Here is a 26,150-nt window from a genome sequence, read left to right as displayed (position 1 = left end):
AACTTCTCTTTCACCTGTACCCCTCCATCCTTTAAGACTCGCTACACACACACACACACACACACACACACACAATGCTACCTTGTCTCATTAATGAACACTTTTCATTTATTCATCATTTATTAGAAAGCTGACTGGAGAGTGCTTTTTTTTAAAGATTTTATTTATTTGAGAGCGAGAGAATGAGAGAACGAGAGAGAGCATGAGAAGGGATAGGGTCAGAGGGAGAAGCAGACTCCCTGTTGAGCAGGGAGCCCCATGTGGGACTCAATCCCTAGACTCCAGGATCATGGCCTGAGTCACTTAACCGACTGAGCCATCCAGGCGCCCCTCAGGCATACCCTTATGTCAGTTTACCAAACCCTGATCATGTTAACTAATCAGTATGACTTTTGATTATGTCTAACATGTACATCGTGCAAAAGAATCTGAATATTTTTCATTCCTATCACTGTGAATATGCGGTGAACTAAGTATGGAAGATGAATGTATGACAGGGTAAGGTATCCACGACTAATTTCTGCCTCTTCTTCTGTCAGTTATTTGGACCCAGGAAAACCTCTGTAGAAGCTCAAGGACAGAGCACCTGGGTGGCTCAGTCGGTTAAGTGTCTGACTCTTGGTTTCAGCTTGGGTCATGATTTCTGGGTTGTGAGATCAAGTCCCACGTTAGGCTCCATGCTCAGCACAGGGTCTGCTTGGGATTCTTTCCCCCTCCTTCTCCCTACCCCTCTGACTCCTCCCTCTGCTCTGCTTGCACCCTCTCTCTCTCTGTATAATCTTAAAAAAAAAAAAAAAAAAAAAAAGTTCAAGGACTATTCCTTGCCCAGATAAACACAATAGGCAAAAAACCTTCCCTTTGTATCAAAAAAGGATGTCACTGGACCTTTCCTGGATGATATAGGAGGACAGTATTACAATCAAACCCTGTGGTTTGATTCCATAAATGGTATCTTCAAACCTGTCAAGGAGATGGCACAACCTTCTACAGCACAGATGTTTGGCAAATCACCAAATGTTTTGGATGGTTCACAATCCATCCTTGTACAACTTGGGGTATCTTAGCTGCTCCCCTGACTAGACTGGCCAATATTCCAAACTATATATGGGTGGATCAAAAATCTAAACTCTTGGCCAGGTGACAAAACCAAGCTTTATAGCTGCCAAAGCCAGACTTCAGACCTCCTATAGCAGGTATTTTGCAACTTGTTCTGTACTTACAAACTGGCAGGAGTACATGGAAAGTAAAGATGTATGATGCTAACAGTACTAGTAGCAAAGGTCATGGGATGTTCCAGATCTGGAAAATTACAGATTCCACTCTGACCTTGTCTGTGAATCACTCTGGCCTTTTTATCTTATGTGGCAACAAAATTTATTACAGGGTTCCCACTTAAATAAATGGTCAGGACCATGGGACTCATACCTGGCTCCTTTCTCACCAGATACTCCATCTTAAATGCCAGCTGAATTGCAAACTTGGGCTCCTTTGTTTATAAGGCCATGCCACATAAACATGCTAGGCAAGAAGTCATGGGAACACACTTGTGTACTGACACTCCCAAGTTCATTTCAGTGTTAAGGACCTTATTCCCCAGTTTTATCATTTATGACTTGAAAAAGACGAGCTTAAATCTCTCCGTGGTAATAGAACAAGAGTTCAATACCACTATGCAAACGTTGAAAATACTCCCGTCAGAAGGTAATAGCTTAGCCTCTGCAGTACTCCAAAATTGATGTGCTCTAGGCACACTGAAGCTCAACAAGAAGGAGCTTGTGCAGTCATTGGTGAAAAATGCTGCTTCTGTGTAAATGAGACAGGACAAATAGTGTCTAACTTATGTCTATTAAGAGAGAATATTAATACTTTCATTTCCAGCCCAATTCCTTTCTTTCCATGCCATTAGTGCTCTTACAAACATGGTGAACCTTCCTAAAACCCACTGGACTTTCTGTAAGAAGTGTGGCAAGCACCAAACCCACGAAGTAATATGGTATAAGAAGAGCAAGGATTCTCTATGTGTCCAGGGAAAGCAGCAGCATGACAAGAAGGAGAGTAGCTATGGTGGGCAGACTAAGCCAATTTTCTAGAAAAAAAGGCTAAAACTACAAAGAAGGTTGTGCTGAGGCTTGAATGGGTTGCACCCAACTGCAGATCTAACAGAATGCTGGCTAATAAGAGAGGCAAACATTTTGAACTGGCAGGAGATAGGAAGAGGAAAGGGCCATGTGTTACAGTTCTAAGCTTCATATTTTGTTTTATTATGAAGGCAAATCCTCTTTTTTTTTTTTTTTTTTACAAGATTTTATCTATTAGTGTGCACATGTGCTTGTGAGGGGCCTAGGGGAAGAGAACAGCTGGAGGAAAAGGGACAAGCAGACTGCACTGAGTCAGATCATGACCTGAGCCAAAACCAAGAGTCAGATGTTTAACTGACTGAGCCAACCATGCGCCCCTGCAAAAAATAAAATCTTGAGTTTATGGTCAAAAAAAGGGAGAGAAAGGGGTACCTGCCTGGCTGGGTCGGTAGAGCATGGGACTCTTGATCTCAGGGTTATAAATTCAACCCCCCATGTTGGGGGTAGAGATTACTTAAAATTGTTAAAGTGCTAAAGGTTATGTGGACTTTACCTCAATAAAAAAAAAATTTTTTTTTTAGAGGAAGAGAAGATTAACACTTTCCATCAGATCCATCAGATAAATGAAGCACAGCCATTTTATTGAACTGATGTATTCCCAGGATTGAGACAGATTTAATGGGTTGTGGAGAATCGTGCTTCGATTTGTTCCTTTCTGTTTGTTCATCTTCACTCTGTTTTTTTCTCTCTTTACAGATCTTACCACCCAGCTACTCACCTGATTCTTCTGTCCTTGGCCACCAGTGCGGCTTTTTTTTTTTTTTTTTTTTTTTTTAAGATTTTATTTATTTATTTGACAGAGATGGAGACAGCCAGCGAGAGAGGGAACACAAGCAGGGGGAGTAGGAGAGGAGGAAGCAGGCTCCTCGTGGAGGTGCCTGATGCGGGGCTCGATCCCATAACGCCAGGATCACGCCCTGAGCCGAAGGCAGACGCTTAACGACTGAGCCACCCAGGTGCCCCAACCAGCGCGGCTTTTAATGTGTGCAAACTTCCAGGGAAGTTTCAGACAAGTGGTCAGAACAAGTCTCCCCAGAATGCATGCTGATTATTTTGAGCTAAAGCCAATTAAGGCCCAAAAGAGTCAAGGTTTTTTTGTTTGTTTGTTTTGTTTTTTTTTTTTACCTCCCCCCTCAGTGCTTAAAATAATTTACATAGAGGACCTGGTCTAGGAAGAGAGCTATCACCAGAAACAATTACAGAGATTAAGGACTAGGTGTGGGAAACTGGCAGGAATTTGGGTGGCCTGCTTGTTAGAATTCCCCCTATCCCCCTTTGTCTCTGCCTGGCATGGCAAACATTTGTTTACCAAACATTTGCTCTTCCCATCTTTCTGTGAATTGTTTTCCTTCCCTTCTTAGTTTAGAATGGCATATAAGCCTCAGTTGCCTGCCTATGGTGAGCCTCTCGTTGACTCTGTGGGACTCCTATATGTACGTAAGTAATTAAATTTGTGTTTTTCCTCTTAATCTGTCGTATGTCAATTTAATTAATAGATCAGTCAAAAGAACCTCATAGGGTAAGGGAAAAATTTTCCTCCTCTACAACTATCTTCCCCTGGGCTAGCTGGCTGCTTGACATTCAATTCTTAGCTTAAATGTCTGTCACTTTCTTGGATACCTGACTACCCAGTCTAAAGTCACTACCCAGTTACTCTTACACCACTCTATTCTAATATTCTTGCAGAGTACTCCTCACACACCCCCTCCTACACATGCTTACTCGCTTTAACTCCTGAAATGTAAGATCCATATAAATAGGGGTCTTGTCTGTCTTGTTCATTGCTGTACAGCTCCTAGAAATGTTTCTGGTACCCAGGAGACATTTAAATGTAGGCCCTTAAATAAAAGTGAGTGAACAAAACTTTGAACAGCCACTCTGAGGGAAGGCCAGCACAATGGCAAATGTGTTAGGAAACAAATGCAGCAGTGTACTTGTCTTAGTATGGGGCCAGATATTAGATGAGCTGTCTTTCTTCTGAGAATCAGATGAAATTGCCTTGAACTCCATCTCATGTGTATTTAGACAAATCTTCCCTACTCTCTCTCAGGAATTAGAAGGGAAGTTGTCAGCCTTGAGCTGATCATTGAAGCCTGTAAAGCAGATGCTACAAGAACAAAGTATATAGAAAAAAGTAACAAATAGAGGACAGATTTTGGGAGCTGGGCCACAATTGAGTTCAAAAGAAGGAACAATATGATTTTCAATACATTAAGGGAAAACCCCGTGAAAAGCTTTGTTTCAGAAGTAGGGGGAAAGAAATTTTAGGGGATAGGTTGGGGGAGTAAAAAATGTTAAGTGAGACTGATAGCTATTGTCTTAGGTTAGAAGGAGGTGGGATTTAAGAATAAGTATTAATTGAGGCTATATTTTATCTTAATACTGAGGTAGGAGTCAAAAGGGCTGGGTTTGGCTCCTGTTTTATCACAAAGTGACTATAAGCCGCTGGGCAAATCAGTCTCTGAACATCAGTTTTTTCACCTACAATGTAGGAATACAAATAATCTACTAATTTCAGAGTGTTATGAAGGTTGCTGAAGATATTTATGATTTATGTATGTTGCAAGCCCTTAATTTTGTACAATTTTTAAAGTTGTCCCAAGTCAGAAATGAAGGAAACAGGTGGTAACAAGGCAGGTATACCACAAGTTTCCAGAAGAGGAGTGGAGCCAAGGAATTTATTGAAAGGGATTGCAGACAAGAAAGAAAGGGTGGAATTATTGGCTGAAGTAAAAACCCAGTAACAAAAGTCCAGTCTCTTCTTTCAGGTGCCCATTCAAGTGCCAGTTATTGGTCTACTTTTCTTCTTCTTCTTCTTTTTTTTTTTCTTTAAGATTTATTTAATTTAAAGAGCCAGCACAGGTAAGGAGAAGAAGGGGCAGAGGGGAGAATCTCAAGCAGACTCCCCTTGGAGTGGGGAGCCCGCCTCAGGGCTCATCCTATGACCCTCAGATCATGGGGGAGCTGAAATCAAGTCAGTCACTGAACCTACTGAGCCACCCAAGCACCCCTGGTCTATTCTTGAATCATCTGTCTTTTCTACTGGCCATTCTGCTCGCTTTATCACCACATTCAGTTCTCCCTTATCCTCAAACACTTTTCTTGAACTCTGCCATAATCTTACTTTGCAATTTTCCCTCCCATCTCACCCACAACGGAGCTCTCTTCTGGGTCATTTTGGGGAGTTTTCACCCAAAATGTGCACTGTGCACCAAGGATGGTGAGATTGGCAATATTTGTCTTTGACACCCTCACCTGAATACTCCTACATATTTCCTGCCTAGAGGATCCCCGGTTGGCGGGATTTAATGATACCAGCCAGTGTGTGAAGGTGCCTTGCAAATAAGAGCGCTGCTAAAGTGTAGTTCTGAACCATCATCCAATACGTGAGGAAACTGGGCGCTCCACAGTGGGCAGACTCACTCATCCAGTGTTACAGAGCTAGTTAAAAGCTGACTTCTGCAGCAGAACCGTTTTCCCAGGATAGGCATCTAGGTAATCGCTCACTGTCGCATGGGTAGGTTCTGAGGAAAGCTAAATTGCGCCAAATCTCGCGCCTCCGGGATTCGAGGGCGGGGCGGGGCGGGGCGCACGAAGTATCGCGAGATGACGGCGTTTTCCCGCGAACTAGAAGCGCGCGTTTTTCCTGGCCGGGGTTTTGGTGAGGAGGCTGGGCAGACAGTGGCTGTGAGGTTTCGGTCCGCGGCGTTGTAGACGCTGAGAGCCGAGGACCGGGTTCCGGAGTGTGGGTCCAGCCATGCCGGCGCAGCGGCCCGCGAGCAGCGGTGGTGAGTGAGGAGACCCTCCTTCAGGGCGGCGGCGTCCGGGCGGGGGGGGAGGGGGACAGCATGGAGGCTGCAGCCGAGATTGGTGGGTAGAGTGACTCCGGGCAGAGACTGAGGAAAGAAGCGCAAGAGACTGTGGAGGGCGCCCGGAATTACACATATGTGCACGATATAGGAGATTTTACACAGGGGGGCTGCATTTTCGCGAGCATCCCGACTAGTCGACTGGGGTCTTGGCCACTTGTTGACATATCTTCAGAGGGCTGATGCTCGCGTCCCCGTGGTTCTCAGCTTTTACCTCAACTGCATCCGGGGAGATTGTTTAATGTGGGAGTTGAGTAACTGGTAATTTTTCTTTTAACTGCAGTTTTAAATACTTACTCCTCTCTTAGGGTCCCTGACTCCAGATATGGTTGAACAACCGGAGTCTGCCGTGATTACCCAAGCCATGCTGGAGGAGGAAGAGCAGCTTGAGGCTGCTGGACTTGAGAGGGAGCGGAAGATGATCGAAAAGGTAATTTAGGAATCAAGTTCATCCTCGTTGAAGCCGGTAGTAAGCTTCCTCGGAGGTTTGGTTTGTTCTTCGGTCCGTTTTTTTCATTATCTTTTAACGGGCTTTGTTTTTTGTCTATTTTTATGTTTACTCACGCTATCTTTGAGACACCTTTGCTCGTGCTTTGAATGACGCTTCTGTGAGATGTAGTTTTGGTCTGAGCCCATTTCAAGTTGCTTCTTTAGCTAGATTTTTCCAAAATCGGTAGTGAATTTCTTAGGTGTTTTAGTGCCATTAACCACCTAAGTGATAAACTTTCTTTCTGTTTTCCTTTTGGTTTCTTGGACTAGTGCTAGGTAAGATTGTTTAGATAAAAATGGGGTGTACTTCTTCGGTGATGAGTGGTTTTCTTTTACAGAGAATATATTTTGTAGATTACTGAAAGCGTTTTTAACCACTTGAAAATTCAGTTCTTAAGTGTATTTCACTACCATTAATAAATGGTAGTGCTGCTTCATCATTGCGTGTGCAAGGAGTGATAGCCACTAGCACTTATGTGCTGCCTACTAAGTGATTTTCTTGTAATAATTTATTTAGCACTCCCAATATTGTGATGCTGTAGGTACTTTTGGGATCTTTCCATTTACATATGAATAAACAGGGGCAGTTGGGGGTCACACACCAGTGAACTTGAATTTGAACTCTGGCTGTCTAAAGCGTACTTGTCCTTAACTCTATACCTAAGGAAATATACATTAATAATTAATTAACTCCATGCAATTACAAAACTACTTAAATTGGGAAATAATGCACCTCAGAGACAATTAATGAATCAGTCGGCTCCCTGCTATTTTATGTCAACAGAAATGATTCTTTTTGCTAGCATTTTTAACACCTCATGAACACTGTTGTAAATGTTGTACATGTATTTACTAATTAGATCCTCAACTAGACTATAAAGTACATAGTGCTTTTCATTATAACTATTAAACTTACTAGTTTAATTACTAGTATAAACTGTTATTTATATTAAAGCATTCTGTGAAGTAGGTTCTGTTTTCATTTTATAGATGAGAAAACTGAGGCATGTAGAGAATGTGTGGGAGGGGGGAGTTCCACAGTTTTAAGTGATAGAGCCAAGACTGTATGTGATTCCGGAATTCACACTTTCTAAACACATGCTGTACTTTCACTCCAGTAATACTAGTTTTGTAATTATTCATCATCCATAGTTGACCATGATCAGTTACGGTAATGTTAAGAAATTTTAGTAGAATTGGGAAGTCGACCATGAAGCACCTTTTACCTTTCCTCATTGTATAAATTTTCGTAGTACTTTATTTCACAGTATTATCATTAATTACTTGATTATCATTTTGTTTACTGAGAGGACATCACTTACTGTTTTGTTTTTGTTGGCTGTGCACCTAGCAGATAGGCAATCAGTATTTTGTTTATTGAATTTTAAATTGTGGAAAAAGAATATTTTATAATATAATACATAGCATATATAAGATTATTTAAATAAAATAAATGTACTCACTAGCCATGTAACCAGATGATAATTATAAAGGATGAGTCCTGGGGTAAGTGTCCAGAATTGAATCAACTTCAGAGCTTGTAAGAATGATAAAGCCTTCATTTTGTGTAGTATATCTTCAGTTTTGTGACTCATGAAGATTGTTGGGTAAGAAAGTACTGTTTGAAGAAAGATTATGAGGTACAATAAGAATACATTTCCAGAATGCATTAACTCAAGAAATGAAACATTGTCACATTTTTTTCTTTTAAAAAATTTTATTTTTAAGTAATCTTTACACTCAACGTGGGGCTCGAACTTACAACCCTGAGATCAAGAGTCACGTGTTCCACCGACTAAGCCAGCCAGGTGTCCCCATTTCCGCATTTTAGAAAGATCTCTCAAAATTTATAGTACCATAAGTATTTGCTGATTAAACTAGGAATCAAAATGACTTATACTTCAAGTGAAATATTTAAGCTTTTGAACAAACGTTTTGCAATCAGTCCAAAAATTTTTTGGAATTATTGTTGAGGGATAGGTATGGTAAAGCTAGCTTTTCTTTAGCCGTTATTCATCATAGAACTTAAAATAGCAATTTTTAATTCATTTTCAGTCCTTCCATGAATAAATTTTATAGCTCTCTTCGGTTCTTACACTAAACCAGGGTGTGATTTGCCAAAAAGCTGGTGGTATTATGGTCTGTCATTATTATTTTGCTTTTTTGTGTATAGTTATTGAAAGAATTTGATTAATTTTTGCACTTTTCACTTATAAGTTATTCCATGGGGAAAATTCGAAGAATTAGTCTCTCCCTACAGGTCTTTAGAGGCCAAAAAATTCACTCTGCAAAAATAAAGATTCCTTTTCTTTTGGGAGAATACAGTATTTATGGGCATACATTTAGAAGTTCTTAAGAGCTTGCTTAAGATTCTTAATGAGAAGCATTTACTTTGCTTCAGGAGAGTGTAAGGTTTGTAAAGAGTAGAGAATGGCTTTGATATTGATTTGCTACAGTTATTTTCTTTGGTTTTTCACCTGCATTTCCTTTTGAAAGGAGTCATTGTTAGTCTAGAAGACTTGAGTAGCATTAATGTGTATATAGTGGGGGAGGGGAAAGGTAAGGTTGCGATAAGTGTTAGGTAAAAGGAAAATAGTTCATACTGTGTAGTGTGAAGGGTAACTCCACCCCCACTCCCAAATCTGGTGTTGATGGTGGGAGAGATAATGAGGTAGAAAGTGGGGAATTTATGCCTTGGTATCCATTGGCATACTCTTTAACTCTAGTTATCAAAAGATTCTCCTTGCTAGGCACTCAGTGCTTTCCACAGAGCTACAGTTTACCTTAATATAACAAAATTGTTAAGAAACAGTAATGGTAGGTAAGGCTTACTACAAAATTATTTTGAAATACAGAAGGTTGGTATTAAAGGTTAATAATTGATTTAGTTTCCTAATTATATTACCTACAAATTAGTATAACATATTATCTTTAATCTTTAATTACTTGAAAAAAAATTATCCTGAACAGGATTTAAGGAAGCAGATATATCTAAATTAAGCCCAGAATATTTTAACTAAAATTTAAAACAAATTTTAGAAGTTAGGATTTTTTCAGGGGCACATGGCTGACTCAGTTGGTGGAACATGTGACTCTTGATCTCAGGTTTGTGAGTTCGAGCCCCGTGTTGGGTTTGAAAATTACTTAAAAATAAAATCTTTACCAAAAAAATTGTTTTTTCACACTCTAAGCAATTTCATCTTTCAGTTTATAATATCTATTTCATTCATTGACTTTTGTAATCACAGTAACATATTGGTAACGGTAAAAGAAATGCTGTACTGAAAGAACTGAAAACAGTTTTCTAAGATGTCAACAGAGTTTATCTGCATGGATAGGATTGTTTTATGGGTGTTTTTTAAATATTTAATTTTTCTAAAATGACAGTGTAGTTTTTGTTTTGTTTTTTGTTTTCTGAAGTGATCTCTAGGCCCAGGTGGGGCTCGAACTCATAACCATAACCCTGAGATCAAGTGTTGCATGGTCTATCGACTGAGCCAGCCAGGCATTTGGACAATATAGTTTTATAATTCTAAGAATAGTTGTTCTAGTTCCTAGCCAATTAAATTATTTTTTAATTCTAATGCTCTTTCAAGTAAAACTGGTGTGTAAAAATTTTCTGAATTTTTTGATTGTTTAAAAACTTAAATCTACTTGAATTAAATTACTTTCTAATGTTAATTTTATGTATTTCAAAAATGGACCCTCAGTTCAGTGGATGCCAGTAAACATGTCCAGTGTCTGAAATTTCAATAGTTTGGTATCCAAGCTGCATCATACCACATGGCTTGTTGAACCCAGGAATCCTATTTTTCAGCCATATGTTCTAGTTCTGGGTTTGGAAAATAAACCATTGTTAGTAAAGTTAGTACAAGAAAAATCAGTTTTCTGCCATTAATTACTAGAAATATATTAAACTCAAAGAGCATTTATGTAGCCATTTTTTTTACATCTTTTGTAAAACATCACATATGTCAAAAAACTTAATGATGGAAATTTTCTTTTTGGATAGGCTCGCATGTCTTGGGATAGAGAGTCCGTGGACATTCGGTACCGTAGACTTCAACATTTGCTTGAAAAAAGCAATATCTACTCCAAATTTTTATTGACTAAAATGGAACAGCAACAACTAGAGGTATGTGCATGTAATTGATTATAACGAGTAGCGTAAATTTTTTTTTTAAAGATTTTATTTATTTATTTATTTGACAGAGACAGAGAGAGAGAGAGAGAGCGCGCGCACAAGTGAGGGCACAAGCAGGGGGAGCAGCAGAGGGAGAGGGAGAGGGAGAAGCAGGCTCTCCACTGAGCAGGAAGCCCGATGTGGGGCTCCATCCCAGGATTCTGGGATCATGACCTGAGTTGAAGGCAGATGCTAACGACTGAGCCCCCCAGGTGCCCCAGTAGCTTAAGTTTAAAAAAAAAAAAATCACTTTATTGAGATATAAGTCACATGCAGTAAGCTGCACACATTTTAAGTTTACTGTGATGAGTTTTGACCAGTGTATAGACCTTTGTAACCACCAGCACAATGAAGATGAAGAGCATTTCCATTACCCCAAGAAGTTTTCTTGTCTCAATGATCCCCATGCCTGGCCCCCAGACCACTGATTTCTGTTTTCTGTCACATTAGATTGTTATTGCTTTTTCTAAGTGGAACCATGTGGTAAGCATTTTATTGTTCTTGCCTCTTTAGCTCAGCATATTGAGATTCACTTGTGTTTATTCAGTAGGCCGTTCTCTTTATTCTTGAGAAGCATTCCACTGTATGAATATCCCTGTTTATTTTTCTGATTTTTATCCTGTCTAGATAGTTTTTGGATGCTGGAAATTGTGAACTTTATGTTGCTTAGTCTTTTTTTGAAATTGCTTTATTGAGATATAATTGATGTACAAAACACATGTATGTAGTGTACAATTTTACATGTTTTGATATGTATACACCCATGAAGCCACCACAATTAAGATAATGAACATAACCATCAACTTAAAAGATTGTCCTCCCTTTTTTTTAAATTGAGCTGTAATTGACATAAAACATTAGTTTCAGGTTATGATTCAATATTTGTGTAATTGTGAAATAATCACCACAGTTAAGTCTAGTTAACATCTATTACTATACATAGTTAAAAATTTTGGGGGCGCCTTGGTGGCCCAGATGGTTAAGCATCTGCCTTTGGCTCAGGTCGTGATCTCAGCGTCCTGGGATCGAGCCCCCCTCTTCGGGTTCTCTGCTCAGCAGGGAGTCTGCTTCTCCCTCTCCCTCTGCTGTTCCCCTGTTCCCCCTGCCTGTGCTTTCTTGCTCTCTGTCAAGTAAATAAATAAAATCTTTAAAAAATTTTTTTTAATTTTTCTTAAAAAATTTTAAGCTTTACTCTCAGCAACATTTAAATATGCAATAGAGTATTGCTAACTATAGTCACCGTGCTGTATAGTACATACCCCTGACTTACTTATTTTATAAACGGATATTTGTACCTTTTGACCTGTCATTCATTCCCACCACCACCAATTATCAGTCTTTTTGCTGTATCTATGAGCTTGGGGTGTTTTGTTTTGTTTTAAGATTGCACAAGTTAGATTATATGGTATTTGTCTTTCTAACTCTGACTCATTAGTTAGCATAATGCCCACAAGGTCCAGTCATATTGTTTCAAATGGCAAGGTTCTGACCACTATCTCACACCATACACAAAAATAAACTCCAAATGGATGAAAGACCTCGATATGAGACAGGAATCCATCAAAATTCTAGAGGAGAACATAGGCAACAACCTCTACGACATCGGCCAAAGCAACCTTTTTCATGACACATCCCCAAAGGCAAGAGAAACAAAAGATAAAATGAACTTATGGGACTTCATCAAGATTAAAATTTCTGCACATCCAAGGAAACAGTCGGAAAAACTAAGAGGCAGCCCACGGAATGGGAGAATATATTTGCAAATGACACTACAGATAAAGGACTGGTATCCAAGATCTACAAAGAACTTCTCAAACTCAATACACGAGAAACAAATAAATAAAAAAATGGGCAGAAGATATGAACAGACACTTTTCCAATGAAGACATACAAATGGCTAACAGACACATGAAAAAATGTTCAAAATCATTAGCCATCAAGGAAATTCAAATCAAAACCACACTGAGATACCACCTTATGCCAGTTAGAATGGCAAAAATAGACAAGGCAAGAAACAACAATTGTTGGAGAGGATGTGGAGAAAGGGGATCCCTCCTACATTGTTGGTGGGAATGCAAGTTGGTACAGCCACTCTGGAAAGCAGTGTGGAGGTCCCTTAAAAAGTTAAAAATTGAGCTACCCTTTGACCCAGCCATTGCACTACTGGGTATTTACCCCAAAGATACAGACGTAGTGAAGAGAAGGGCCATATGCACCCCAATGTTCATAGCAGCACTGTCCACAATAGCTAAATCGTGGAAGGAGCCGAGATGCCCTTCAACAGATGACTGGATTAAGAAGTTGTGGTCCATATATACGATGGAATATTACTCAGCTGTCAGAAAGAACGAGTTCTCAACATTTGCTACAACATGGACAGCACTGGAGGAGATAATGCTAAGTGAAATAAGTCAAGCAGAGAAAGACAACTATCATATGATTTCTCTCATCTATGGAACATAAGAACTAGGATGATCGGTAGGGGAAGAAAGGGATAAAGAAAGGGGGGGTAATCAGAAGGGGGAATGAAACATGAGAGACTATGGACTATGAGAAACAAACTGAGGACTTCAGAGGGGAGGGGGGTGGGGGAATGGGATAGACCGGTGATGGGTAGTAAGGAGGGCACGTATTGCATGGTGCACTGGGTGTTATACACAACTAATGAATCATCGAGCCTTACATCGGAAACCGGGGATGTACTGTACGGTGACTAACATAATATAATAAAAAATCATTAAAAAAAATAAATAAATAAAAAAAATAAAAGTAAAAAAAAAAAACAACAAAAAACAAAATAATTAAAAAAAAAAAAACAACAAATGGCAAGGTTCCGTTCTTTTTTATGACTGAATTCCTGCCACTTTTTAAATTTTCTCTCATCCTTTACTTCCTGTCTTCCTCACCAAATAGTTACTGATCTGCTTTCCGTTATTATAGATTCATTTGCATTTTCTTTTGGTGATATATTCTTTTAGCTTTTATATTTCCAGAAAAGTTTTAATTTGCTTTTGTTTTTGAAAGATATTTTTATTGAATAAAGAATTTATTTTTCTTCAGTGCTTCCTTTCTCCTGCCCAGGTGTCCCCAACCCTATGATGTTTCACTGTTTTCATTGATTGTGACAAAACCAAAATCTTTTAATATTTTACTTATTTGAGAGAGAGCACAAGGGGGAAGGGGAGGGGAAGAGGGAGAAGGGAGAATTAGGCTCCCTGATGAGCAGGGACCTATGTGGGACTCTATCCCAGCATCGAGACCTGAGCCAAAGGCAGATGCTTAACCAACTGAGTCACACAGGTGCCCCGACAAACTCAAAGTCTGATTGATGGTCCACAAGACTATAAGCAGTCTAGCTGTCTCCTTCAACCCTATCACCTTTCAAGACTTCATTTCAGGTGTGTTTTCTGCCTTTGGGCCTTTGCACTGGCTGTTCTGTGCTTGGGACCATCTTCTCGGAGATATCTGCATAGCTTACTTCATCACCTTCAAGCCCTGGCTTAAATGTTTTCCTGATGAAGCCTGCCCTAACAACCTTAAATGAAATTGCTATCTAACACCTTTTCCACCCTCACACTCCTGACCCCCTTTACCTTGTTCTGTTCTTCCCATTGTACTTCCTATAAGATACTATATCATTTATTTATTGCCCACTAGAACATATGAAGATTTAAAAACTTGTGCAAATTTCAAGGCTCCGGCAATGCCCTGTGTCCCCATCATTCACATTTCACAATTATCAATCAAGATTTTGCTTTTGCTAATATTTTTTCCCATGTTGATAAACCTTTGTATGGTAATATGAAACACAGATATAGGAAAGTAAAACAAATACACTTAATGAGTTATTATTATAAGGCATATATATATTTTTAAGATTTTATTATTTATTTGACAGGGCACATAAGCAGAGAGGAGGAGCGGAGGGGGAGGGAGAAGCAGACTCCCCACTGAGCAGGGAGCCCGATGTGGGGCTCGATCCCAGGACCCTGGGATCTTGACCTGAGCCAAAGGCAAGCACTTAACTGACTGAGCTACCCAGATGCCCAAGGCATATATCTTTTAACCACCTTTAGGGAATGGTTTGAATTCCTTTTTATGTCTTTTAAAGCTTTGTTAGGGTGCATATGGAACAGCTTTTAGTCTTGTAGTAACTCGGCCCCTCTTCTGAGCACTCTTTTTGTCACTTTGCCTGATGCGTACAAACTGTTCCTGATCCGCTGTAAGCACAGGGGTTATGCCACTTACTATTTTCTAGTGGCCTTGGCTTTTTTACACTCATGTCACCGATCAGTTCTCAGCCTGAAGTCTCGACTGTGTATCATGAGAGCTTTCTTTGTGTACCTGACCCTGGGTATGCTAGCTGCTCTTAAGTTTTATACTCTTGTCTCTTCAACCCAGGGAGGCTGTTGAGCTGTTAAGATTCTCCCTCCATTATTTGAACTTGGAAATTGCCTTCAGGCAGTAAACTACACAATCAAGAATCGTCTCATTTGTTTCCCTTTGTCACTGTTCACTCTCCTTTGCTGCATATTGTCTGAAAACTACTGTTTAATATATTTATCTGGATATCAGTTGCTTAAGGCAGGAGGGTAAGTCTGTTCCCTGTTGCTCCATAAAGGCTTGAAGTTCAAGTTCGCCCTTGTTTTTAAATCTTTATATAGTTCTTCATTGTGCACTTGTTATTTGAGATGTGTGTTTTTATACTTTGCATTTTCCACTTGTGACACTAAGAAAAAATTATCTTACAGGAACAGAAGAAGAAAGAGAAATTGGAGAGAAAAAAGGAATCTTTAAAGGTTACTAAGGTAATATATAGTAAGCTAGAAAATCCTGTATGTTACCTTAAATATTGAGGAAATTCTTCTGTACTTAATTTTATAGATCGTCTACTTAATTTTAACCACCTTTCTCTGAAAACCTATCTTTGTTATAAGCTGCATAGAAACATGTAAAATCTGTTTCTTGGTATTTTTAGATATGGAAGAAATCCTAAAGTATAACCCTTTCAGTTTCTTACTCTATTTTTCATAATGGCAAACTTTCATTCTTATGAAAGTGGCCAGCTCTTTTGGTGCTCATAATGATTATTTTTTCCCCTTGATGCCTGCAACCTCATCATGTCAGCATGGACCCGTAATAATTTAAATTTGTATCTTATGCATAGCTGCAGTAGTGGAGCCAAAATGGAGCAGATTAAGTATATCTGCTAATAACATTTCAGATAATAGAGCATTCATTTAGGGGTAGCGTGAAGTTTAGTTGTGATCTTTTGGGGTAAATTTGTTTTAACATGAGGCTGTTTAATGCCATGGTGTTGGGAATTGTATAAAGAACAGTTGTACTAGTGAAAAGAGGGGCAACATTTAGAGTACTTACTGTATGTCATGTATTCTAAGCTTTACATTTATTTTTTATTTTTTTAAGTAAGCTCTGCACCCAGTGTGGGGCTGGAACTCAAGACCCTGAAATCAAGAGTCACATGTTCCACTGACTGAGCTAGCCAGGTTCCTCTACTTTTTTTTTTTTTTTTTTTTTAATTTCAAAACATCTCTTAGGTAGAGGTAATGTTCTTGTCCCCATTTTACATATAAAGAAGCTGATGCGAAGAGATAAAGTGTGATCCATCCTCATTATTCATAGATTCCATATTTGCTTGTTAGCCTACTTGCTAACATTTATTTGTAACTCCAGAATCAAGACGTGGGTTTTCACGGTCACTCACAGACATCCGGCTGTGCAGAATGGCAAAAAATTTGAGTCTTCAACACACACATTCGCAACCAAGGTTAAGCAAAGTGGTGTTCTGCCTTACTTAAGCTGTTACAGTGTAAACAAACATTCTTTTCATGGTTGGTTTAATGTCATGATTTTTGCATTTTTGTGGGTTTTGTTGATTTTGCTGTTAAAATGATAGCCCTTGGCCATATTGTGCTAAAGTGCCATCTAGTGTTTCTAATGCAAGAAGGCTGTGATGTGCCTTATGAAAGAAATATGTGTTAGCTAAGCTTCCTTCAGGCATGGATTATAGTGCTGTTGGCTCTGAGTTCAGTGTTAACATATATATTAAGTAAGATGTCCTTAAACAGCAACACATATAAAATGGGATTGTCTTCATCAGTTGATGAAATTGTGTTTCTCCTAGAAGCAGTGATTCAGTGTTTACTAATCCAGTATTTGTAGTTAGAATTCCTGTTATAGAACAGAATGAGAATTGACTATAACTTGCTGAAAGTCACATATTCAGTAAATAATAATGCTGGAGTTTCCGACTTTACACTTTCTCACTAACTTGACTTTATTAGGTAATACCAAAATGCCAAAGGGGTACCTTTAAGTCCACTTGGTTCTTAGTGTGGTTAGTGGTGATGTTTAAGTACAAGTAGATAATTTTACAACAAAAGCAGTTACTGGAAACTGATTATATTTGACTCTGTTGTTAATTTCAGGGACTTATTTTGGGTTTTTGAAGAATATATACTTTTAAGATAATTTTACTTGCTTAATCATTTACTCCCAACTCTTTAACCTGTAGGTTTAATCTGTTGTTTACTTTTGCCTGCTAATTTTTTATACCAGGGTTTGTTTTTTTTTCCCTCCGCTGTATTCTAAAGGTGCCAACCATTAAGTTCTGCCTATTCCATCTCACCAGTCCCTTTTGGTATTTTATATTTTTAATCCTCTGACTTTTTAACTTTATTTTAAAATTTATCTTCTTGGGGTACCTGGCTGGTTCAGTTAGTTGGTAACACGACTCTTGATCTCAGGTTGTGAGTTTGAGCTCCATGTGTGATGTGGGGTTTGTGTAAAAAAAATAAAATTTACCTTTGTTATATTGATTTCTTATACATATTTTCTCCCTATTCTTGATCTTCTTTTCTAGCTCTCATTTCTGCTTTCAGTTGTATTTAACTTAAAAATTTTACTGAAAATGAATAATCCTTCCATATCATACCCATTGAATATCTTCAGCATAAGCCTGCAGTTACAGAAAATGTACATGGTAATTTCAAAATAAAAATGCCTTCTGTGTTTAATTTGGAAATATATCAAATGGGAAAAAAATTGAGGAAAGTAGAGTCATTAAGAAAAAGGAACATGGTTATAAACAAGTTCTAGTGGGGAAATGTAGAAAAAAGGTTACATGTTGGTAAGAATAATAGTAAAGGGTTGTGGATGTGGCTCAAATGCAAGGAACATTTAACATTTACTTACTGTCTTTTAATGTGATACCATAAAGTCCTTAGAAAAATAATATCCTAAATTCTTGTTTTGTAGGATAAAAATTCCATTGATGCAAGTGAGGAGAATCCAGGTAAACTTCCTTGCTCTACTTTTGAAGAATATGTTTATATTTTTGCTTTCATTGCTATCAAAAATAAAATGTTTTTTTTTAATAGTTATGAAAAAGAAGAGAGGAAGAGAAGATGAATCCTACAATATTTCAGAGGTCATGTCAAAAGAGGTAAAAATAAAGTGGGGAGAGCACATAAGATTTACTGTTTTGTATAACCTATTGTGGATTTTGAACCACAGTAAAGCTGTGTGGATCACTGTTACTTATTTGGCTTTTTAGACTGTTAAGGGACTATTTCAGGGAAGAAAATGGCACCGTCTTCCTGTTTGTTAAGGGAATGTGAGCTTGGCCTAATTAGAAATTATTAAAAAAAATAAAAGAAATTACTATTATTAGAAATTTCTCATAACTTCAAGACCTTATCTTCGGAACTTTGTTCTTATTCCTTGTTGAGGACCTTTAGGGAACTGAAATCATACGGTCATTTTTATTTTATTTATTTTTTAAAGATTTTATTTATTTACTTGAGAGAGAGAGAATGAGGGGGAGAGGCAGACTTGCCACTGAACGGGAAGCCTGATGTGGGGCTCAATCCCAGTACCCTGGGATCATGACCTGAACATGGCATGGCTCAGCTGACTGAGCCACCGAGGCACCCCCCCCGCATATATATAGTCATTTTAAAAACCAGATTCGTTTTTACCTTCTTCTCACTTATTACCTCATAAAATAGAAATTGAAAAGTATGTTTAATTATAAGAAACCTTTAATATTCCTAAGGCATATTTAATATGTTACATTCTTACATTTAAAAAAAATTCTAACATTATTATCTACTATATTTTCCTTTAACCTGAAATTCGAACTCTTGAGATCTTCATAAAGTATAAAATACAAAATTTCACATGATACTTGTCTTTACTCTAGGGATGCACTCTGATATTTTCCTTTGATTTAAAAATACTTGTCAAGACCCATTTAATTGATCATGGAACATAGCCCACAATTTGAAAAACAGTATTATTTAAGTATTATTTAGATATATTGACATTCAGCCAGTCATGCAGCTGTTAATATCAAATGTTGGTAGCATATCAGGTGTGGGCAAACTTTGTCCTACATGCATAAGACAATTGATCAAGAAAAGCAGATACTACCTTTGCCCTAGCTAACATCCAGTGAGAAATACAGAAGTAAGTAGTCAGTTATAATTGGGCTCTGTCGAGCCTATAAAAGGACTCTAAACTCAGGCACTAAGTTCATAAAATTTTCATCTAGAAGGTGGCATCTGAATTGTGACTTGAAGGATTAAAGTAAAATCATTTAAAAGTTGGGGAGAGTTAATAGGGAAATAGTAAGATATGGGGAAGATAGTAGAGAAGTATTCTAGGAAGAGAGAATAACCTTTGACAGATGTCAGGAGGCAGGAAAGATCCTGGCAAGTTCAAAAAACTTAAAAAAAGCATATTTGTTACCAGTTTGTATATAAATGAAAAGGTGGTGAAGGATGAAGCTATAGAGGTAAACAGGGTCAGGAATTTAGTTACAAGATTGAATTTTTAACAAGGTTTAATTTTTAACAGTCTTCATAGATAGTGTTATGTTTGTTTTGATTCATTCACAAATTGTTTTTCAAAAAGATTCAGCTTAGTCATTGTATTTATTTTTACTTAGTTTAAAAGACAACTCTGCTGTCAGTTCCCTATATCCCTTCAGCCTTACAGTATGAATATCCATACTTACATAATACTTTTCATACACATGTGACAACACATGTAAGCATGTATGTATGTTTTTGTCAGCCACTTAACTGATGTGTCCTGTCATTCTGTGTATCTTAAATTTAAGATACATTCGAGCTTTCTTGAATGTATCTACCATTTCATCCCCTTTGTCCTCTGCACATGCTGTTCTCTGCTTGAAACATACCCAAAGTTTATCTTTAATGATTATGCCCCGATAACTTTTTCAGATCATTAAATACTCTCCTAACTCATCAAGTGGCATTCAGGTATTGCTTGTCTTCATACCTTTAGCATCTAGTAGGTACTTCAAAATCAGAACACTTCTATATTTTTAATTTATTTGTCTTTGCCTCTTACTCAAGATTGCAAACTCATGTCTATTCACGAGGCCTAAAGTGGGCTAGAGTTTTTATTATGAAACATTTGGAAGTGAATCTTTAAATACCAGCAGTAGCCACAGCTTAGGCTATAGAGCAGGGTTTAGAAAACCTTTTCTGTAAAGGATGAGATAGTTTTTGGCTTTGAATAGCTTAGTGGGTAACTACTCAACACTGAACTTGGCCGTTGTAGCCTGAGAGGAATCATAAATGAACTAAGCAAATACGTTCAACTTTGTTCTAGTTAAACTTTATTTACAAAAACAGATTGCCGGCTGGAGTTGGTCTACAGGCTATATTTGCCAATCCCTGTACTAGAGGATTATTGTAATGTGTGAATTTGGACTTAAGTCTCTTCAGATAGACTTTGGTTTAAAAAACAAACCAAAAATAAAAAACCCTGGAAAATTTAAGAGGAAATATCCCAATTTTTTTTTTTTTTAAGATTTTATTTATTTATTCGACAGAGATAGAGACAGCCAGCGAGAGAGGGAACACAAGCAGGGGGAGTGGGAGAGGAAGAAGCAGGCTCCCAGTGGAGGAGCCTGATGTGGGGCTCCATCTCATAATGCCGGGATCACGCCCTGAGCCGAAGGCAGACGCTTAACCGCTGTGCCACCCAGGCGCCCCGGAAATATCCCAGTTTTTAAGTGTTGCTAACTAATGCAAGGTTTTATAAGACACTATAGCCTTAATTTTACCTGAAGTCCACCAGTTTGAGTCCTGTATTTTAATTACCTTGAGAGCCTTATTCCCATTTCATGGCATGAAGTTAGAACAGAATAAATGCTTGTTGAATAAATAAATCAATGAACTACATACATTATTACTTTATTTCTGTTTTTTTCAATGTTCTAGGAAATTTTGTCTGTGGCTAAAAAAAAAAAAAAGGAGAATGAGGTAAGAGATTTATGAGAGATTAAATGTAGGAGCCATATCTGTTTCCCTGATTATTAGTTCCTTTAATCCCCAGTGTACATTTTTTTCCCACCAGTTATTCTATTTCTTAACCTTAAAAAAAAAATTCTCTTCTTTCTTATCCTATCATGCTTCTTCCTTATATATCAACTTAAGGTATGCTATTGCATGTTCCTTAATGTGTAGATATTAGTTTATGGGTCCTTGGGAGTTTAGCAGTAATGCAAGTGCCTGTAACCATGTGCATTCCATGTGTATATATTCATGGCTTGTGGAAGCTCTGAGAAATGCCTTAATCTTGTTTCTGACATTAAATATTGTCTTTGGATCTGTTTGGGAAGGCTTCTCATGTGACGCCCATTTTATGTTGAGAAATTCCTTTTTACCTGAGTATTTAAGTATCCATGTTCCTTCAAGTACAAGATTTCTTAGGGAAGCAGAAACAGTTGTAACATGAAAATGTTTACCAAGGGATATAGAAATTAACTTACCTATCAAAGATTAATAGGCTTTTGGGGAAATTGATGACATAATTATAAAATGGAAGATATTCTGTTTGCCCCTCATACTTTTGACCAAAATATACATATCAGTGCATTGATTTTTATTCTTTGTTCAGTATAAGGATTAGTTTATGATAAAATTATAATTCAACAATATTAAATGTAAAAAAGATAAGCATATATTTTTTACAATATATAGTTGCATATTAATTTTTTAAAAGATTTTATTTGAGAGAGCTCCCATGAGCAGGCAGGAGGGGCATAGCTGGGGAAAGGGGCAGACTGAGAAGCAGGCTCCTCACTGAGCAGGCGGGGCTCATTCTCAGGACCCTGGGATCCTGACCTGAGCTGAAGGCAGACGCTTAACCTACTGAGCCACACGGGTGCCCCTTTAGTTGCATTTTTAAAGATAAAGCATCAATCTAGTTTCCCATGATTTACTATGGAATTTTGACCATTTTATAATATGCAGTAAGTAAATGTGTACCATGCTTGTATTAATTCTGCTGAATTTTGATAAATGTATACATTTGTGTAACTACCACCCAAATCAAGATCTAGAACCTTTTTATGTGGTAGAAGGGTCCCTCATAGCCCTTGCCAGTCATTTCCCGCACCACCAAACATAGAGGCAACAGCTTTTTGACTTCTGTCACAGACCGGTTTTGCCCAGTTTTTAACCTTTATCACAGGCTAGTTCATACAAATAAAATCTAAATATATAGTCTTTTATCTTGTATTTCTGGTTAACTTTTTACTCAACAGAGTTGATAATTCATTTATATTATTGAGTTTATTACTAGTTTTTGTTCTTTTATTGCTGAGTAGAATTCCATTGGATGAATATTATAATTTCTTTATCCATTCTCTGGGTGGGCATTTGAATTGTTTGCAGTTTGTGAATTATGAATGAGACCGCCATGATAATTTGTGTACAAGTCTGTGTGGACATATTTTCGTATTCTTGGGTATATACCTAGGAATGGAATTGCTGGATCATATTGTAAATGTATTTTTAACTTTATAAGAAAGTTTTTTTCCCGGAGTAAACACACCATTTTACTCTCACCAGCAATATATAAAAGTTTCTGTTGATATTATTACCAGCATTTCATCTTAGTCTTTTTAATGTTAGCCATTTTACTGAATGTGGAATGAATCTTGTGTGGATTTATTTTGCATTTTCTTAATTACTAATGATGTAAAGTGTATTTTCATGTTGTTAATGGCTGTATGTTTTCTTTTATAAAGTTTCTGTTCACATCCTTTGCCCATTTATTGGGCTACTTGCCCTTTTATTGTTGATATATGAGTTCTTTATATAATGTACAGGTTCTTTGTCAGATTTATGTACTGTATTTTCTTTCAGTTTGTGGCTTGCCTACTCATTTTCTTAATGGTATCTTTTAGTAAGCAGAATTTATAAGTTCTATAGTAGCTCATTTTATCACTCCCCCCGCCTTTGGTGGTTAGTGCGTTTTTGTCTTATTTTAAGAAATTTTTGCCTGTCGCGAGGTTATCAAGATACTCTGTTTTCTTCTAAAAGCTTTATGGTTCTGGTTTTGACTCTGATGTTTGTGATATTATCACAAATTAATTTTATGTATGGAATGGTGAAACTCAGGGTTTGTAGTTTTCCAGTTGAATATCTAGTTGGGGCATTATTTATGATTTCTTGTTTATAAGACTTTTCCATCTGAATTGACTCAATCCTTGTTTTCAAATTCTTAAAATAGAATTGTGGACGTCACTAACCCGTAAAATCTATCATTGGTCATAAGTTGGCAATGAGTGTCACTACAGATGATACTCTTAAGTTTGATGTAGGGAGTTCTTAAACTATATTTACTTTGCCCCTTTTCCTTCAACGGTAATGAGTGTCACTACAGATGATACTCTTAAGTTTGATGTAGGGAGTTCTTAAACTATATTTACTTTGCCCCATTTAGATGGAAATAAATGTTTGTTTCCTTGAAAGAAAAATTTTTTTTTCATTTCTATTTTTTATAGACATTACCCATTATCTTTGATTTGGGCGTAAGAAATTATTAAGAAAATAGTTAAATAAATTCTTGAGTAGTTCATTTTAAAAGTTTGGATGGGATGTACAATTGTAAAGGTCATTTCAGTAGTGTGTGCCTGTAATCTGTAAGGGTTACTTTCAGAATTTTTTTTTCAATGGCTTTGCATTTGTGGGAGAATGGGGGTAACTGTCTCCAAGGTTTTATGCAACAAAATGGATTTATTTCTCTATACTTAATGATTATAGGACTGGGTGAATTTTGATTGCATTTTCTGATAAATAGAGGGTGGCAGCATTATGTATCAAAGTTCTGATTATCAAAGTTCTAATTAAACGTTTTTCTTTACAGAATGAAAGCTCCTCTTCTAATCTCTGTGTAGAAGACCTTCAGAAAAACAAAGATTCAAATAGTATAATTAAAGATAGATTGTCTCAAACGGTTAGGCAGAATACTAAATTCTTTTTTGACCCAGTTCGGAAATGTAATGGACAGCCAGTACCCTTTCAACAACCAAAACACTTCACAGGAGGAGTGATGCGATGGTACCAAGTGGAAGGCATGGAATGGCTTAGGGTAATGAATTCTCTATTTTAATACAAGATATTGGTTCATATCTATATAATAACCTATTGTGCTGTAACACAACTTGAGTTGTTCCTTCCAAGTTCATTATTAAATGTGAAACTTTGTGTGTAAAGACTTATTTTCAAATTTATTTAGACCAAAGTTTTGGTATTTTATTCAAGACTGCCAACACTTTTTGGCTTTCATAACCAACTTCCCACAAGTGTTATAACCATGACTATGTCAGTCTTACCATAATTTCCATCTTTGGGTAAGAAGAAGAAATAAACTGTTGCTAATCCAGCAGGTGTTTATATCAGAATTTAAATACAGTGTGTATTATTTTGTCCAGATGCTTTGGGAAAATGGAATTAATGGCATTTTAGCAGATGAAATGGGATTGGGAAAGACAGTTCAGTGCATTGCTACAATTGCATTGATGATTCAGAGAGGAGTACCTGGACCTTTTCTTGTCTGTGGCCCTTTGTCTACACTTCCTAACTGGATGGCTGAATTCCAGAGATTTACACCAGATGTAAGATTTGTTTCCTTTTGTTGAATATACTATTTCAAATATTTTACTTTGTTGCCTGAATCGTAGAATTGTTACTATAATTATATTGATTTCTGCACTATAGAAACGCTACATCTTGAGGATTGTGTTTTGTTTTTATTTTAAGTTTATTTACGTAATCTCTACACCCAATGTGGGGCTTGAACTCATGACCCCGAGATCAAGAGTTGCTTGCTCCTCCGACTGAGCCAGCCAGGCACCCCTACTTGAGTTGTTTTTCAAATGTTAGCAAAATCCATGTTAAGTGTATATGGAAGAATGGGTATTAGTAATTTCAGGTATTTGCCAAAAATATCCCTGGATGATTTTCAGTGCATTGGATAGTTTAATTCACCTAAGACTGACCTAGGTAGAAATTATTTCTCTTACTGTGGTGTTTTCCTTCCATATATATGTGTCATCTTAGCCATATCCTTGCCTTACACTTGATTTGTTCTTATGGCTTATTTATTCTCTCATAGTAGTAAAGTAATATATTAGAGGTGATTGACCCATTTTGCTATGGAAAAATAGAGCTAAGATTAAATTATCTTTTTTTCTCTCAAATGATTAATTTTATATTTTCCAAACTGTTGATATTTGCATTTTGTTCTAAAGTTTGTTGTAAATCAATATTAAAATCTTTTAGATTCCTACTATGTTATATCATGGAACCCAGCAGGAACGTCGAAAATTGGTAAAGAACATCCACAAGCGGAAAGGGACACTGCAGATTCATCCTGTGGTAATTACTTCATTTGAAATAGCCATGAGAGACCGAAATGCATTACAGGTATGATTGGTCTCCATTGAACTCTTTGTAATCAATCCATAAACCACGTTTTTCTTAGTTCATAGCACTTTCTCACCATCCGGTAGCATTTGTTTAATTTTTTTTTCTGATGGAAGCAGTAGATTGTATTCTACAGATTCTTTTAGAAACCAAAGGTTTATATTAACAGATTGAGAAGGTTGTAGTCTCTAACAAGAAAATTAAAGCGATAGCACCTTGACCTATAGTCATAATATCATTTTAGTGTGTTAAATTCAGCTAGACATAAACCTAATCTGTGAATATGTTACAGGTATGTCTGACATGTGGTTTAAGTATATAGAACTTATCCATTTAATTTTAATTAAATAAGAATAGAATATATGAAGACAAGTTATTTTTAGACTGTCTGATGAATACATGGCATATCTGTTTTTTGTGTATGTCGTAGCTACTTATTTGTTAGTGCCTAAGTTATAATACGGTTGGAAAGTTAACCTTTGCTCATTGCCTCTTTCAGTTCATTTTTTGGTATTTTCACTTCTCTATCACTGCTCCACCTATTTCACATATAGTTCTTTACAGCTTTGTTTTCCTTTCTCTGTCTGGTATATCAAATTTTACTTGTGTGCTGGTGAAAATTTAGAATATGAATTGCAGTTATGTTACTTCTTCACAGTAAAAGTAATATACGCTGCTTATAGAAAAAAGCATACAG

The 26,150-nt window shown here is 37.2% G+C and overlaps 1 protein-coding gene and 1 pseudogene across 1 annotated transcript in view; both read left to right on the top strand.

The window, feature by feature from the left end:
* Window positions 1-807: 807 nt before the first annotated feature.
* Window positions 808-2,263, top strand: LOC113243187 (60S ribosomal protein L36a-like; annotated as a pseudogene).
* A 1,023-nt stretch (window positions 2,264-3,286) lies between these two features.
* HELLS (helicase, lymphoid specific) overlaps window positions 3,287-26,150 on the top strand; it is a 36,978-nt gene continuing 14,114 nt past the window's right edge. The window contains exons 1-10 of the mRNA XM_026481705.4: window positions 3,287-5,926; window positions 6,316-6,437; window positions 10,509-10,631; window positions 15,431-15,487; window positions 17,958-17,994; window positions 18,080-18,144; window positions 20,957-20,998; window positions 23,892-24,116; window positions 24,460-24,642; window positions 25,310-25,453. Of these exons, the coding sequence (XP_026337490.1) occupies window positions 5,896-5,926; window positions 6,316-6,437; window positions 10,509-10,631; window positions 15,431-15,487; window positions 17,958-17,994; window positions 18,080-18,144; window positions 20,957-20,998; window positions 23,892-24,116; window positions 24,460-24,642; window positions 25,310-25,453 (1,029 nt within the window). The 5' untranslated portion in view covers window positions 3,287-5,895. The remainder of the gene's footprint in view (window positions 5,927-6,315; window positions 6,438-10,508; window positions 10,632-15,430; window positions 15,488-17,957; window positions 17,995-18,079; window positions 18,145-20,956; window positions 20,999-23,891; window positions 24,117-24,459; window positions 24,643-25,309; window positions 25,454-26,150) is intronic.

Source organism: Ursus arctos, unplaced genomic scaffold (genome assembly GCF_023065955.2).
Source record: "Ursus arctos isolate Adak ecotype North America unplaced genomic scaffold, UrsArc2.0 scaffold_7, whole genome shotgun sequence".
NCBI classification, from domain to species: Eukaryota; Metazoa; Chordata; class Mammalia; order Carnivora; family Ursidae; genus Ursus; species Ursus arctos.
This window is presented reverse-complemented; position numbering and strand designations above follow the sequence as displayed.